This window comes from Dermacentor albipictus, chromosome 1 (genome assembly GCF_038994185.2).
Source record: "Dermacentor albipictus isolate Rhodes 1998 colony chromosome 1, USDA_Dalb.pri_finalv2, whole genome shotgun sequence".
NCBI lineage: Eukaryota > Metazoa > Arthropoda > Arachnida > Ixodida > Ixodidae > Dermacentor > Dermacentor albipictus.
The window spans coordinates 338,244,180-338,258,475 of record NC_091821.1 but is presented as its reverse complement, the minus strand read 5'-3'; the positions used below and the strand labels follow the sequence as shown (position 1 = coordinate 338,258,475).

Genomic DNA, 14,296 nt, shown 5'->3' with positions numbered 1-14,296 from the left:
GTATCCGTTTAGTAAGTTAGCCGTAAGCTGAATTTCCTTTTGGAACTGCGATGGAGAAATAAAAATAAGGAGGACCCCGAGCGCCCTGCCATTAATACGCTGCAGCGCGACTTCGCGGGAAATTCCGTGGCGTGGCGGTTAAACAGCGCACAGAAGGACAGTAGAGCAGAAATGAACTGGCGCTAGCTGGCTGCAACATCATTGGCAATGTAAGTGCTGACAGAGCTGCCCGTGATGCAGATGAAGAATGTAGCAACTACGCAGTCTTGCGTAGTTCACATTGGGAAAATGGAATACACCGGAGTTCACCAACCGGCCTCTATATGCCATGGGCCCACATATGAAATTACAACCTTTACGTTGTTTTACACAACAGGATGAAACCTTAATTACTGTTTCGGCTGGCACTAGGAGTTCCTTTCACGAACGTCTATTTACTCCTAATTTGTACGGCGGACAGGGCCAGTTGCAACACAAGTGGCGCAGAAGAATGATAAACATCTGCGTGAGTGCCCAACAAACGAAGCTGAAAGGATTGACCTTCGGACAGCTTTGGGGCACTTAGATGGCAGACCTTTAACAAAAGACATCTCGGGACCATAGCCTCGTACGCTTGTGACGTATAATTCCACAAAAGCGCCTGCTGCAATTCTTGAATTTCACCGGCCTCTACGACCGTCTGTGATTGACTCAACGAGGAAAGTTTGATTGTGCGTGAGCTATGTGGAGGTTGTTCCTTCTCGCCTTTCAGTCCTCTTTCCCAGTTCAGGTTAACCTACTCGGCTCAACCTCGTTAACCTCCCTGCCTTTCCCTTATTAACTCCCGCTCTCCCTCTCTCTAACAAGCGCTGGCCCGTCACCGTGGAATGCTACGAACACACCTTGCTGCACCTGTCAAATTTTGACTTGACTGGCAGCGAATCTGTGTAGTTTCAGAAATTCCTACTCGGACGTGAAGCTTTCAACGACACTTGTAATGAGGGCTAACTCGACAAAAAAATTTTCGCCTATGTTATCATCTCACTACAATGCTTCCGCGAAGACCGCCATGTAACAACGTCGAAAGGACTGCATGCGGGGACTTTCTGCTAAATCTAGCGCGTACACGCTCAATTCGCGCGTCGCTGTGCGCCGTCCGCGCCGTATACGCGTGAAGGGCGGGCGATGCGACTTCACAGATATAAATCCCACGGGCAGAGCCTTCCAAGTCTGACGAGCGCAACTGCTGGAGTTACGTAATTGCGTTAGTGACCAGGCGGCAGTGGTACGCGCAACCTCTCGTTATACGATATGCTGCTCGGCTTATATATAGCGTGGCGTCGGCAGTTCGTCGCAGCAGTGCGGGCCCATCTGTACAAGCTATAGGAAAGGAGGGCCGTGCTCCCTGCGCCGCGCGTGCCCCCTTTTCCTCCCCCCCCCCCCAGCCTTCTTTCCGCGTAGGAAACTCCGGAAGATGATCTCTGCGGTGCGCGTTCGCCGACCGGTATGCATATGCCATCTCTGCACGCTACTGCGTTGAGCCGTGCCTGCGGGCTCGCGAAGCGCGCTGCAAAGCGTCTCACTTCAGCGCACTCGCGTGATTGCGTACATACACGCGCGCGCCCACCGCGTTCGTTTCCTCCTCTACCGCCGTTTGTGTTAGCCCGCAATTTAATTAACGCTAACGTGCGTGCGTGCGAGCGCGAGCGCACGCACGCACGCACGACCCTGGCCTCCGGGCTTGAAACCGGAGCGATCGTATCTGCAGGGGCCGTACAGAGCGAACCTGCTGGTGCACGCGTTTCTGGTTCTGGCGACAGCCCGCCTGCCTGCTTGCCCGGCTTTGTTTTCGGGAGGAGCCATTATCTTCAACATCACCCCCCCCCTCCTCTCCTCCCTCCCGCTTTCCTCTACGTCCACCGTCTCTTCCCGCGTTATTTGGCTTTCCGTTCTTCTTTTACTTTCCCCGCGTTCACGCGCAGCGTCACGCCTCGATCGTCGAACGGGCTGAGTCATACAGCTCCGGTGGCCTTTCCTCTCTCTCTCTCTCTCTCTCTCTCTCTCTATCTCTCTCTAGGCCGCCCCGGGGCTCCCGCCGCTGTGCATCGTTGCTGGTATATAGCGTGCGCGCGGCCGTGTGCTTGAACGCCTCGCGGTATCTGAAGCATCGCTCGTCGCTGGTTCTTTATCGCATACGAAACTCCACGATGGGTTCACGTGCGTTCTTCGCCCTCTCGACGATCTCGGTAGGGAAGAAGACGTTGAGCGATGGTTCGATCGCGCGTCGCCGCGTTGGAGGAGAATGCTGCCCGTTCGGGACGTCAAATACGTCGCTTTATTTTGCCTTATAACCTCTCTCGCCTTTTTTTCTTTCTCCCAACTTTGCCTTTTCCCTTTATTGTTTTTATTCGCTTCGCGCAACGGCGGTTTGGCTTCCGATGCGTCTCGAACGGAGCAGAATGTTTTCGCAGTACGGCGCAGCCAAGCTTAAATGATTGTGCGTAACGGCGCAGCAACATCACGATCAATATACCGTAGAGTGCGTGGAGTGTTATGTGCTGTGCGTCCCAGTTAACACGCACCTACACAAACATCAACAACGAAAAAGTAAAAAACAAATGAGAGCTCTCGAAAGTAATCTATGCGAATAAAGCCAACATGCAAGCTTTGACAGGGCTTCCAGCTTTTGCTAGGAGATAACAGTATTGATTAGACAGCAAGCGAGTGTAGTTGATTTCTGCAGTTTATATTAAAAAAAGAAGTGAAGTTGGTCAGGTCGTGTAGAGGCATATAACGAGTGATCGGTTAGCTTATAGGACAGATTCCAAGAAGAAGGGAAACGTGGCCGATTGCGCCAGAGAAGTAGCAGTTCTGAGATTAGGAAGTTGGCATGCACAGCATAAAGTCTGCTGACACAGCACAAAAGTAGCGGAGATCGCAGGGATAGTAGTTTGTCCCGTAGTAACTTGAATAAGCTGGTGACAACGATTACGATAATGAAGGTGGCGAAGAAGAATGCAACTTTCGTACCGGAAGTAGGGAAATCCATAAGGCGCACTACACACACTAATTACTTACTCGACGCTAGGATTCCGTTTTTTTTTTCTTTTTCATATAGAAAGATAGCTGGAAGAGGGTTGGGAGGGAGATTGGAGGCGAGCTTCGGTCATCTTCACTTTACACTGGGGAACCATCCCAACACGGTGTTGTTTGTCGTCACACTTTGAACATAGCTATAAGCAAACTACAAAAACCACACTAGCTATCCTTTGCATTCCGCGCCCACGAATTTCCAACCGGCATGAATAAGTAACGTTGGCGCAACCTGTACATGCAGCCCTTGCTCAAGTTCCCAAGAGGCTCCGCGCAGATGGTGTGCGCAGCTCCGCACAGTCGCGTGCATTAGCAGTACAACTACACGTAATGCGACAACCGGAATACACGCTAATTAATGGTTGTCGCGCTTGGGAAGGACAGCCGCGCTAACAACGCTTGTGCTCCTCTCGCAAATATTTAATAAAGCTGTTCCCCGCAAACCACCATCTCGATGATGCTCAAATTTAAGTATAATGTATTTTGTCCAGCGGTGGCGAATAACAATGGTGCTTCACGGGTCTCTCTCTGTCTCCTCCTTGATGAAACGGGGGAGGGGAAACGCCGACTCCGAGAGCGGAGGTTACAAGACGCGGGAGAGACCGCGCGCTTTCTCAAGCAATGTACAACACGTGCCGGCGTCTCGCGACACGTGCACTGTGTCTATTAGACGCGTTTACGTTAGTGCGATATTAGCGTTTTGCATTCCTTGGTGCCATCGCGTCATATGATGTCGGCGAAAGCGTTCACACCTGTACAGATTCTTCGAACCCAGCCAGGCGTTCTTGAATAACTTTTACACACTCTCTCTCTCTCTCTCTTTAGTCCGAAACAAGCTGGAATCTGTTCCCGGCGAGCGCGTTTTGCCGATGACCGGAGAAGAGCACAGCCAGACGTTTTCTTTCTCCCCCTCTCCCTTGATTGTAATACGCCAGCATTAAATAACACGCACCGCGTGAGACGACTTGCCCGTCTCAATCTGTACCGTCTCCATGGTGCAATAATGCGATCCGACTTTCTAGCGCATTATACCAGTTTACACGGATACGATCCGTTAGAACTGCGGCGCGGTGCACAATTGTCGCATTCATGTAAATGCGACTTCTGTTGACCGATGTCGAATCTCGTGCTAATAATTGAGCCAACAAAAGAGTTACCGCGAAGTGCTTCGAACAACAGCGGTCGTGTCGCTCGATTTGCTGGCAGCGGCAAGAAACGTTGACCCAAAGAATTCACTTTGCATCCTTTGCCTTTCGAGCTATTACTTTGACGACAAGTCTTTCACGCGAAGGCCGCCGGTTGATATTAAAATCATGATATTCACATCATCATCAGCAGCAGCTAGCGAAGAAAGAAAGGAGAGAGGGCGAGTTGCAAAGGCGCGTTAAGAGAGGATGCGAGCGGAGGATAAGGGCACCGACACGTTAGCTAGACGCGCCAAACGCATCGCAAGAGGAGTGAGTCAGCGTTTCTGTGTGACTTCCGATGACGACGCAACTGAGATACTATAGCGACTCAGCAAATCTGCTGTAAGAAGAGAAAATTTGCGTATAGTTTCCCGCTGCCCATATTTGACCAATATTTGGATCAACAGTTCATGAGACTATTCGCTATCGAGTGGTTGTAGTAGGTTCACTTACAATGTCTTTAAAGCATTCCAGGGTTCTCTTAAGACGGTACCGTGGCTTATAGACGATGCCGCTATGTGGCAGCTGAGAATGAAAGAGGTTTTCGTACTTTCTCTGCAGACACGGAGCAGTGGGAACTGACGTGTGGTGAAGGCGGCAACGGGGGTGGCGACCACCCCCCTGCGAGGCACAACCATTCATGCGTGGTACACCAGGGCGCCATGTGGGTCTACGGAGGACTCACGGATCTTCAGGAACGGGCCGACTTCTGGACCTACCACTTCGGTATGCAGACCGTTCTGAACTCGGTGAAATTGCGGCAGGATAAAATTTCGGCGGTAAAATTTCGGCGGGATTTTATTGTATAGTTTCGTATTGAATGTTTGGTGGTTTCGATGAGTAACCACCGTTTTACAGCTGTTTCTCTTTTCCCTTCATTATATTTTGATCATAAATCTGTTCAATTTTTTAAGGCCCCATCGCTCCTAATTCTTGGCAGGAGTATATAGGTCAGTGGTAAGTGGCCGCCGGTGGTCGGAAAATTTTTTGTCTGCCCGACATTTTCTCGCTCACGAGGTTCAGGTGCCTATTCTGCACTTAGACGTTCAGGCGCTGTCGTGGATAGCCAAATAATCTGGAGAAACATCAGCAAGTTGCAGTGTTCTTTTTTTTTCTATTGCAGAGAGAAAAAAAATGAACGCTAAATACCGTTTTGCAGGCTTTCGGAGAGAGTTCAGGAAACCATTCCTTCTAATGTCTGCCTCAAATATTTCTTTTTATTTCTCGTCAAAGCACTGTAGTCCCTTTGCTCGCTGGTGTTTACTCGATCTTTCTTACCATTCGATATTTAATTGATATCCGCCCAGTGGCAATGACGTTACGCTGCTGGACTGGAGCTCGTGGGTTCGATCCCGATCGCGGTGGTGGTCGCATTTCGATAGGGGCGAATGCGAAAACGTTCATGTACTTAAATTTAAGGGCACGTTAGATAACCCCAGGTGGTCAAGATAGGTATGGCTTACCTCAATAGGTACGGCGTGCCTCATAATCATGCCGTGGCTTTTGTCACTTAAAACGCCATAATTTAATTAATTTTAATTTAATTTACGATATTTAACTGATATTGAGTTTTCTCTCAGATGTAATCTAACCGGACCAAGGGTATTAACCGTGTGAAAGTGGTTTCACGTGATCGGCTAAACCTGTGTGGAGCGTGCGTTAAACGCGGGCCCACGCCCAATCTCTGCGCGTGCAGACACCGGTCGCTGGAGCCGGATACGGCAGCCCAAGGGCGGCCCCGCCGAACTGCACGGGCACGCAGCGGTGCAGGCCCAGGGCTTCATGTACCTCTTTGGCGGAGAGCGGGCGGGCGCTGCCAACAACGACCTCTGGAGGTTCCACTTTGGTACGTGTTGCGCGCGCGCAGTCTTCGCCGTCTGAATAAGTCAACCGCTTTGTGATCTTTTCTGCAAACGGTCATTTTCTGGTGGCTGTCAAAGGCGTCTTCTTTCGCCTAGCAATTGACCTAAATCCTGAGCATCCTGACAAGCTACGCCTCTTTCCAAACAAAGTGGGTGGGATTAGAAAAAACATAGCTACACCGCATCGGGACCTACATGGCTAAGTGGCAGAGAAAGAAAGGGGGGGGGGTCACTATGGAAATCTCGCACGCTAAGCTTCACTCTGAGTTGATGAGTGTCTTTATAGCGTCGGTCCGTGGCCGCACACAGTCCTCGAAACACGTCACTGCATTGAGTCAATGTTTATCGCGCAACGTCTTCACTTATTCTAATTCACTCGTAGGGATGCGGGTTCGGCGTTTTTGAATTGGTGCACTTGCATAGGACTACTTACAGCCTGAGCGGAGCTCCACACGCTCGAAGTATCTCTATAAGTAACTCTGCTCGTGAGGAGAACAGCGCTATATAGGAAGAGACATATATGCTGGAATGTTCTGTTAGAGCACGTAGAGTAAGACCCCGTCAACTCGAAGCTCTAGAAGTCGGGGAAAATATTCGAGATAAGCGAAGTCGTGAAAATAGAAGCCCGCTGGACGCGCATAGACCACATGGAACCTTTCCAAAATGAAGCCAGTAATATTCTTAGCCACTATCGCGCGTATCGGCACCGTTCACGTTGGCGTTTACGGTCAACGACGTTACTGGGATTGTGCCATGACAGCGTGCTTGGATTTGGAGCCAGTCGTCCGAGCATAACCGACTCCAGCCCCCCCCCCCCCCCCCGTTCGCCAGAAGAAAAAAAATATAAATAAATATTATGCTGCTACTTTCTCCATCGTAATTAATTTCGGATGATTTCACTTCGAAAACCGGAACTGAACCATGGCAGAGAGCAACTGCCGCGTTTTTAGCAGACGCCCACAAGCGATGCGGCGTTTATATGGCTCACGGTCGTGCGAGCGTCTCGTGTCTCGTGTGCTCCTTGCGGTAACTTCCCAAAATCATCAATCACCAGCTGGCCTACACGCACACTCTGCTATGCTCAAAAGTGCCAATCATCTTGCTCAAGGTCACGGTTAATACGCTGTGACCTCACTGATGCGTTACTGGCCCTCTTCAATTATCAGTCCCTGACAATTACGGACTGCCTGGGACTGCTGTCCCGCATTCCATTTTCTCGAACAGCGTCGGAAGCACCGCCCACCAATCAGAGAGCTGCCAGAATCGCGTTCGTTTTTCACAGACCGGAAGTCGCGGACTATCGGAGCTATCAGCAGATTTTTGTTCGGATAAGCGCAAGCAGCTAGTAGACGACGACTGTCCTTACTTACACACCGCACTCCAAAGTCAGCTTGTTTCGCGAACACAGTGTGCTGCGAGAAAGACACGGGCCACTTTTAAGAGGCCTAGAGCAGCAGTGAGAGCTTCAGGAGCGCGGTTGCTATGGCAAAGTTGACGTTTGGGGTACGAGTCTCAGTGCTCTCCTTTGCGAAAAACATCACGTGACTTCCGCCACACCTTCTCCAACACGTCCGTACTGGTCGAGGCCTCTCTTACGCCTTCCTTCCTGCATGCAACGAAACCTCAGACAGTCCCCCACAGATGTAAAGTCTTTCAAACTGCTCTTTTGTAAATGTATCACTTTGCCTGCTGTCTGTATGGTCCCCAGGTCCCCTCAAGTTGTCTAAGACAACTTTTGGCCTGGAGGACCCCCAACATTTTGTTGGAAATAAACTGAACTGAACTGAACTGTATCACGTGACTGTGACATGCTCTTCTGTCATGACTAGTCATACTGGAAGTCGCAGATGGTTTGCGGATAGTCCGACACTGCATAATCGAAGAGGCCCACTGAGAGCGTCCTACATGAGAGGGAAAAAAGAAAACCCTGCCTCCATCCCACCCTGTGAAAGCGGATGTACGGCGAAGCTATTGCCGACACGACGTTAGACGAACAGCACCATCACAAGCGATGGACCTCACGCGCGCATGCACATATGCGGAAGTGCAGCATACATACTCATTCTTCTAGGCCCTCCGCCAAGCGCGAGTGCCTTGTTGAACTAATTGAATTTTTCAAAGTAATTTGCCTAAGAAAATTCGCAAAGTACGACTTAAACACAAGCTGCAGACATGATAGCTTCGGATTGTAATTCGAATATAGGAGAAAAATTCTGTTACGCGGAAACTTAAAGACAAAGCCCTTTTCCAGCTACCGTTTGAGGTATGTCTGAGTGGCCGCGGCCGCTAGGTGGCGGTATGCTGTTCTTGGATGAGCACGAGCCCGCAAAAAATGCTGGCCAACTAGAGGCTAACAGCTTCGCGGCGCAAAAGTGTCCCGAAATAAGAAGGGAAAAACACGTTGGTTATCACTACGGCCAGACAAAAAAAATTCGACTTAACCGATATTTCGAGACATCAGAGTTCGAGTTATCGAGTGGTTAGTGCACAAACAAAGCACTATGCTTGTGCGCATTTTTAGCCTGTGTCTACTCCTGAGCGTGGTTTACTTCACGGCCGATATTGCCTGTGCGGGAACCAATCCGCCACGTATACACTGCCGCGCTGAACTTGCAAAGCGAACCAGCTCGCCGTTTTGAAACACGTTCGTCTCGCCGTTGGCGCCCAGTGAGCGAGACGTGGGAGAAGGTGGCGGTGGAGGGCGCCGTGCCGACGCCCCGGTGCCGTCACGTGGCCCTGGTCAATCCGGGACTGGCCACGTGGGCCGACCGCGTGTCCGCCGCCAAGGAGGACGAGGAAGGCGGCACGGCGCTGCACCAGCACCGGCCGCGCCACGGCCGGGCCGCCTCGCTGCGCTTCAAGGTGCACCCGGTGTCCCGGCTGTGCAGCAAGAGCACGGGCTCCCAGGACGAGGACGAGGACGACGACGCCGGCTGCGCGTACGGCGGCTGCGGCGCCCAGGTCAACCTCAGGTGCGGGCTCCTCTCGCTATTGCTTTGCCGCTCCTTTTCCAGCCGCTTGTGTGTGCTAATCTACTAAAGCTTGTACTAAAGAGTTTAGTTAGTTAGTTAGTTAGTTAGTTAGTTAGTTAGTTAGTTAGTTAGTTAGTTAGTTAGTTAGTTAGTTAGTTAGTTAGTTAGTTAGTTTAGCTCTAAGGTTTGCAAAGTGTCTCACAGCTGCGGCATGTGCAGTGCATCAGCAATAGCATTGGTTTCAGAGGCTAAATTATTGAACGGACAAACCTCTTCGCGTTTAAGTCATCGCATGAGCAGCACGAGACGACGTTTTCCTTATTTGATGATGTCAACGTTACTTAGTCGGTGATGCTACCGTTACGGTTAGTATCACCAGCGTGAGGCGCGATCGGAGGTCGCTGGTCGTATCGCGCGTTCAGCTTCGCCGCGCGCGATTGGCCTAGGCCGCGCCAACTGCGCGCGGCTGGCGTAGTCGGCGCGGTGAAACTGAACGCACGATCCGAACAACGATCTCCGATCGCGGCCATGGTCTTCGGTAGTGCTGGGGCTAAAAAGATGTGGACGCAAGGAGGATGGCGTACGAAAACACATGTTAGAAGCGCTTCCGCATATGACACCGTTTAGTTCTGTGGTTAAAGTTTTATCATTTGGAATGCGACTTCTACAGCACTGCTTCTAAGTCCAGAAAGTGGACATATGCAGCACATTTTGCGGCACCGATTTACTCCTGTCTTCACGCGTTCGGTAGGTATGTACCTACAGGCAGTTTGATAAAATTGCACGCTACATGACCCGCATGTACAATGCGTGTGTTGCATGTCGAGTGTAAGCGACGTGAGTATACCTTGAGTCGTTTAAAATTTGTAACCTACGCGCTGACAACGACGCCAGCAAAGCCTTTGGCATACCGAATCAGTGGCGCATGGGTGACGAGCATTAGAAACGCATTGGTTTGCGAACTTGGAAATGCCAACTGTTTTGAACTCACTTGTATCACACAAATATAAGAGTTATTTGTTAATTTGCTTATTTGTACTGAAAATTATCGTCACCAGCACAGCTACCATGCAGAGAGAACACGGTAGACTCGCGGGAGGCGCTCGCGCGACCTCAGCTTAGACTGACCCGTCTAGGCTACGTGCCGTCCAAATATCTAGATAATATAGCACCTTCGTTTATACTTGGTGGCATCGATCTGTGCTGGTAAGAAACTGTTCGTCCGTTTGTTTGTTTGTTTGTTTGTTTGTTTGTTTGTTTGTGTTTTGTGCAGTTTCCTGGGCATTGTGCTTCCGAGAATAATTTCTTGTTATGTTAGAAAGAGTGGGTTGGAAGCTCGCGCTTGTCTTTTCCTCTTTGCCGTGGTGGTGTTCTTGCGCGCTGCAAGCTTCCAAGTTCGAATCGACCAACCCTGCTGCTGCATTGGGCGTTGTTAAATACCGGCCGCATGCCTGAGACCGCGCCGAAAGGCTCGCGTTGCACCTCCCCGCGACCCTTGCCCCATGCCACTGCCCCCGTCGTCACTTCGCGTGCACTATACAAACAGGGCGAACACGCGTGGGACGCAGGTCCCTGAAGGAGAAGCTATCCAGCAGCCGGCTGGTGCGCAGCATCTCCAGCGGCAGCTACTCCGTGGGCAGCGGCTTGCGCCGAGACGAGACCGAGAAGCTGCTCGAAGGAGGGGACCCGGCCTCCGGCGCGCCCACGCCGCAGGCCATCCAGAAGTCTGCGAGCACCGACGCCGTGCTCGAGGCGTCCGACAGCAGCGGGGAGTCGACGCCCCAGCACCAGCGCAAGCGGCAGCTGAGCGTGCGCGTGCGGCCCCTGTCGGAGATACTGCCGCGCAACAGGGACTGCTCGGTGCCCGTGCCTCCGGGAATGCTGAGCCCGCCGCCGCAGGGTGGCAGATCCCGGCGCATCACCAGGTGCGCCCGCGTCACGTAACCCCCCCCCCCCCCACCCCCCACCTTCACGTGCCTTACGGTTGGCACACCTAACCGCACATATTGCTGTCTGTTGTAGCGATCGTAACATCACTTCGGTCTGGACGAGCGTCCCGATCACGTTTAGTGACCGCACGGAGGGATAGATAACAAACAGTAGACACGCCAGGACTTACTTAATGTCTATTGCAGGTATACAGTGACAGCTGCTATGTAGGGCGTGCTTCCGATATCTTAACTGGAATGCAGAACAGAACGCTGAGGGAAGAAACATAACACCAAGCAAACAGCTGCAACATGCTTATATGTGTAACACAACGCTTAAGACTCTCTCTACTTTTCCAATGAATCCTATGTCGCGCTTTCCCGTAGATCCCTCTTTTTTCATCGTCTACCTGTGTTGACCGTTCGTTCCGCGTCTGCTGAAGCATGAAGTGCCACTGCTACGCGTTTCGTGTCTCAGTTCGCAGAGCTTGAACACCTTCAACGTGTCATCCTCGGCGGCCGCGGCCGCCCCCGCGCGGTCCGGGGCCAGCTGCTGCTGCACGCCCACCGCGACCACCGGAGGGAACAGCGACCAACAGCACACGCCCTGCGAGAACGCCACCGACCCCCGTGCGGACTTGCTCATCGACCTCGACCAGAGCAACGTCAGGTATACGAGATATTAGAGGGTGCCTGCTAGAAGAGCTCGAGGGGGCCCCAAGTTACGTTACTGCCTCAACAGGAGGACCCGGTTGTGGCTCTTGCGAATGTGTTCCTTTCTGCGCCCAATTTACTCTGCTTTCTTACACTTGACTCAGCTGCATTTTTGTTGTCTAACTACTTCATTTTAATTTCCGTGTTTGTAATTACACTTCGCTTCAGAAACTGAAGGCAGCATTGCCCCTGGGCTGAGTTGAGTGGTGTCAACTCTAGAATAACACTGCTCGGTCATTTTCGAAGCAAAACTTCGCAACCATGCACACCCAGCATGTACTCCAATTCACTGGAGTGGTTTTCCTCACACAACTCCTCGTCGTAAGGAAGGCTGAGAAGCTTTTTTGAAGTGCAGACTCCTTTGCAGTGGATTCGCGGTGCTGTGTTCCCCTGACTTCAGTGGAGAAGGAGCTTCGAGCGCATCCATTTGGTGAAACCGGGGACAAATATTCCATAGTGTCGGGCCATGAAGGCTTGAGCAATACCTATGGCAAAAATAATCCACAGGAAGACCGAAATGTTCCTGTTTCTGTTCCATGCGTTCTTAGAGACTGTCGCTGATATTTGATGAAGTATTAATAAAAATCCTAACTTCCACTCGGCGTGCGTCTTTTTCTTTCTGTTTTTTCAAACAATTCCTTCACGTTGGTTTGATTAAATACTAGCTACAAGTCTAGCATTCTGCACTAGACCCCACCAAGGGGCTAAATGCGAAAGCAGCGCACCCCACCTCAGGTACTCTCGCTCACCCGTTACCTGCGCTTCGTGCGTGTAGGTACCGCGTGGGCGGGCCCCGACGCTCGACCAGCAGCTACACGTGGTTCTCGGACGCGAGCAGCTCCGGGGCTCCGGCCATCTCGCCCCTGCAGCTGTCGCACAGCGCGTCCCACTGCTCGGGCTACTACTCGTTCGCCGAGGACGACCCCGAGTTGCAGCGCGACATCATGAACTTCCTGACGGGTCATGGACCCAGATCGCGGCCTTCGTCGCTCAACTCCGCCACGGCCGCCGCCATTGAGCTGAGCACGTTCAGCGCAGCCGCCCAGCCGGGAATACAGGTTGGTGGTGGCACCGCGACGGCTGCATGTGCGGGGAGTTGCGCAGGCCCATCAACTGCATTAGAAGTACACTGATGTGGGACAGGTCGCTAAAGTGCTTAAAGTGGACACGCGCCGTCAAAGATCACAGAAATACAAAGCTGTCGATCAGTATGACTTTAATGCGTTAGCATTCTTAGGGTACTTCACGGACTTTTTTGGAGCTGTGTATGTTCTTCTCTAACCATTTTCCCGCCTACCTGGGTCACCGGGTAGTCAATGGTCAGATGGGTAGCGCACCGGGCTCCTATGTTGAGGGAACTTCGAAACTAGCCATCGGACTGGCTTGCGCCAATGAGCATGTGGCAATGTGGACATATGTGCACATTGCCACATTCTTCAACGAACCTCTTTCATGCCGCCATTGGGTATGTGTCGCTTTTCGATGAACCGCTCGCCAACTTAGGTCGCTGAGTATATGTGCCACTGAGTGCGCGGCAAGCGAGGAAACAATTCTCAGCGTTCGCACGCTCCGGCGCGCCACGCTTCTAGTCTCGGAGGCCTCGCGCGGACTTCCCGGCAGCGAGAGAGGAACCCGCCTGCCGCTTGACGCGTTTCTCAGCTTTCGCAGGCATCAGTGCGCCATGCATTTGGGATGTCATGCGTAGGCTTCGCGGCGGCGCATGGCCTCTATGGGGAGTGCATGGTTTTCGTGGCAAGCGCGAAATAGGAGTCCCGCTGCAGTACTCCGCCTCGTACATAACTCGGTTCGACGGTGGCAATACGTTGTTTCGCTATATTGTTTCAATACCAAACGCTTTACCGTCCACAGTCATCGTGACCTGGGTTCTGCCGATTTTTTACACATAATGAAAATTAGAGATTGATAGCAATGCAGGTCAGTAAGTTTACAGAGGCAAAAACGAATGCAGCTGTCTTGCGCTAAGCAAAATTGGCTGCGGCTTAGCTCAGCTAACCCTGTATATGAACAGCGAAAGCTTGGTTTAGCATGGTTAAGTCTTAGTTTCACTTGGTTAACCTTTAATTTAGCTGTAATTATTAGACTTATACTTGTAAATAAAAAAATCCGAAAATAACGACAAAAATAAAATCTAAAACAACGCATCAGCACCCGTATACCACAGTGTGTTTGTTCCCAAGGATTAGAATTTGTTTCATTCGATTACTGAGCCTATGTAGTAACAGTTACGCACAAATGCGGTCAAAATACATCGAACTATATCCAAGTTGCAAGAAGTCTCTCTAGCATTCACAGCGTTGACTGCTATGCACTGCTATGCATGGAACGGAGTACATACTTGAGCGGCAGTGGCGTTCGATGAAAAGGGGCAGTCCTGCACTCGCGCAACGATTCCTTCCTTTGATATTTTGGCTGGGCAGCAGACTGGCGAAGAAGTAGCCTCACTGCGCTCCTATTTCAGCCCTCAGGACCATCCCTACTACTGCAGAATATTGGTAGCCATCAAAACGGGTGCCACTACATTCTCAAGTACATCTGCATAC

The 14,296-nt window shown here is 51.4% G+C and overlaps 1 protein-coding gene across 3 annotated transcripts in view; it reads left to right on the top strand.

Moving 5' to 3' along the window:
• Positions 1-14,296, top strand: part of LOC135900926 (uncharacterized) — a 112,800-nt gene that overhangs the window by 87,086 nt on the left and 11,418 nt on the right. For 2 of the 3 annotated variants that reach the window (XM_065430636.1, XM_065430570.1), the window contains exons 6-11: positions 4,821-4,985; positions 5,956-6,105; positions 8,790-9,093; positions 10,662-11,018; positions 11,500-11,691; positions 12,511-12,793. In XM_065430636.1, the coding sequence (XP_065286708.1) occupies positions 4,821-4,985; positions 5,956-6,105; positions 8,790-9,093; positions 10,662-11,018; positions 11,500-11,691; positions 12,511-12,793 (1,451 nt within the window). The remainder of the gene's footprint in view (positions 1-4,820; positions 4,986-5,955; positions 6,106-8,789; positions 9,094-10,661; positions 11,019-11,499; positions 11,692-12,510; positions 12,794-14,296) is intronic. The other variant, XM_065430707.1, reaches the window with a different exon arrangement.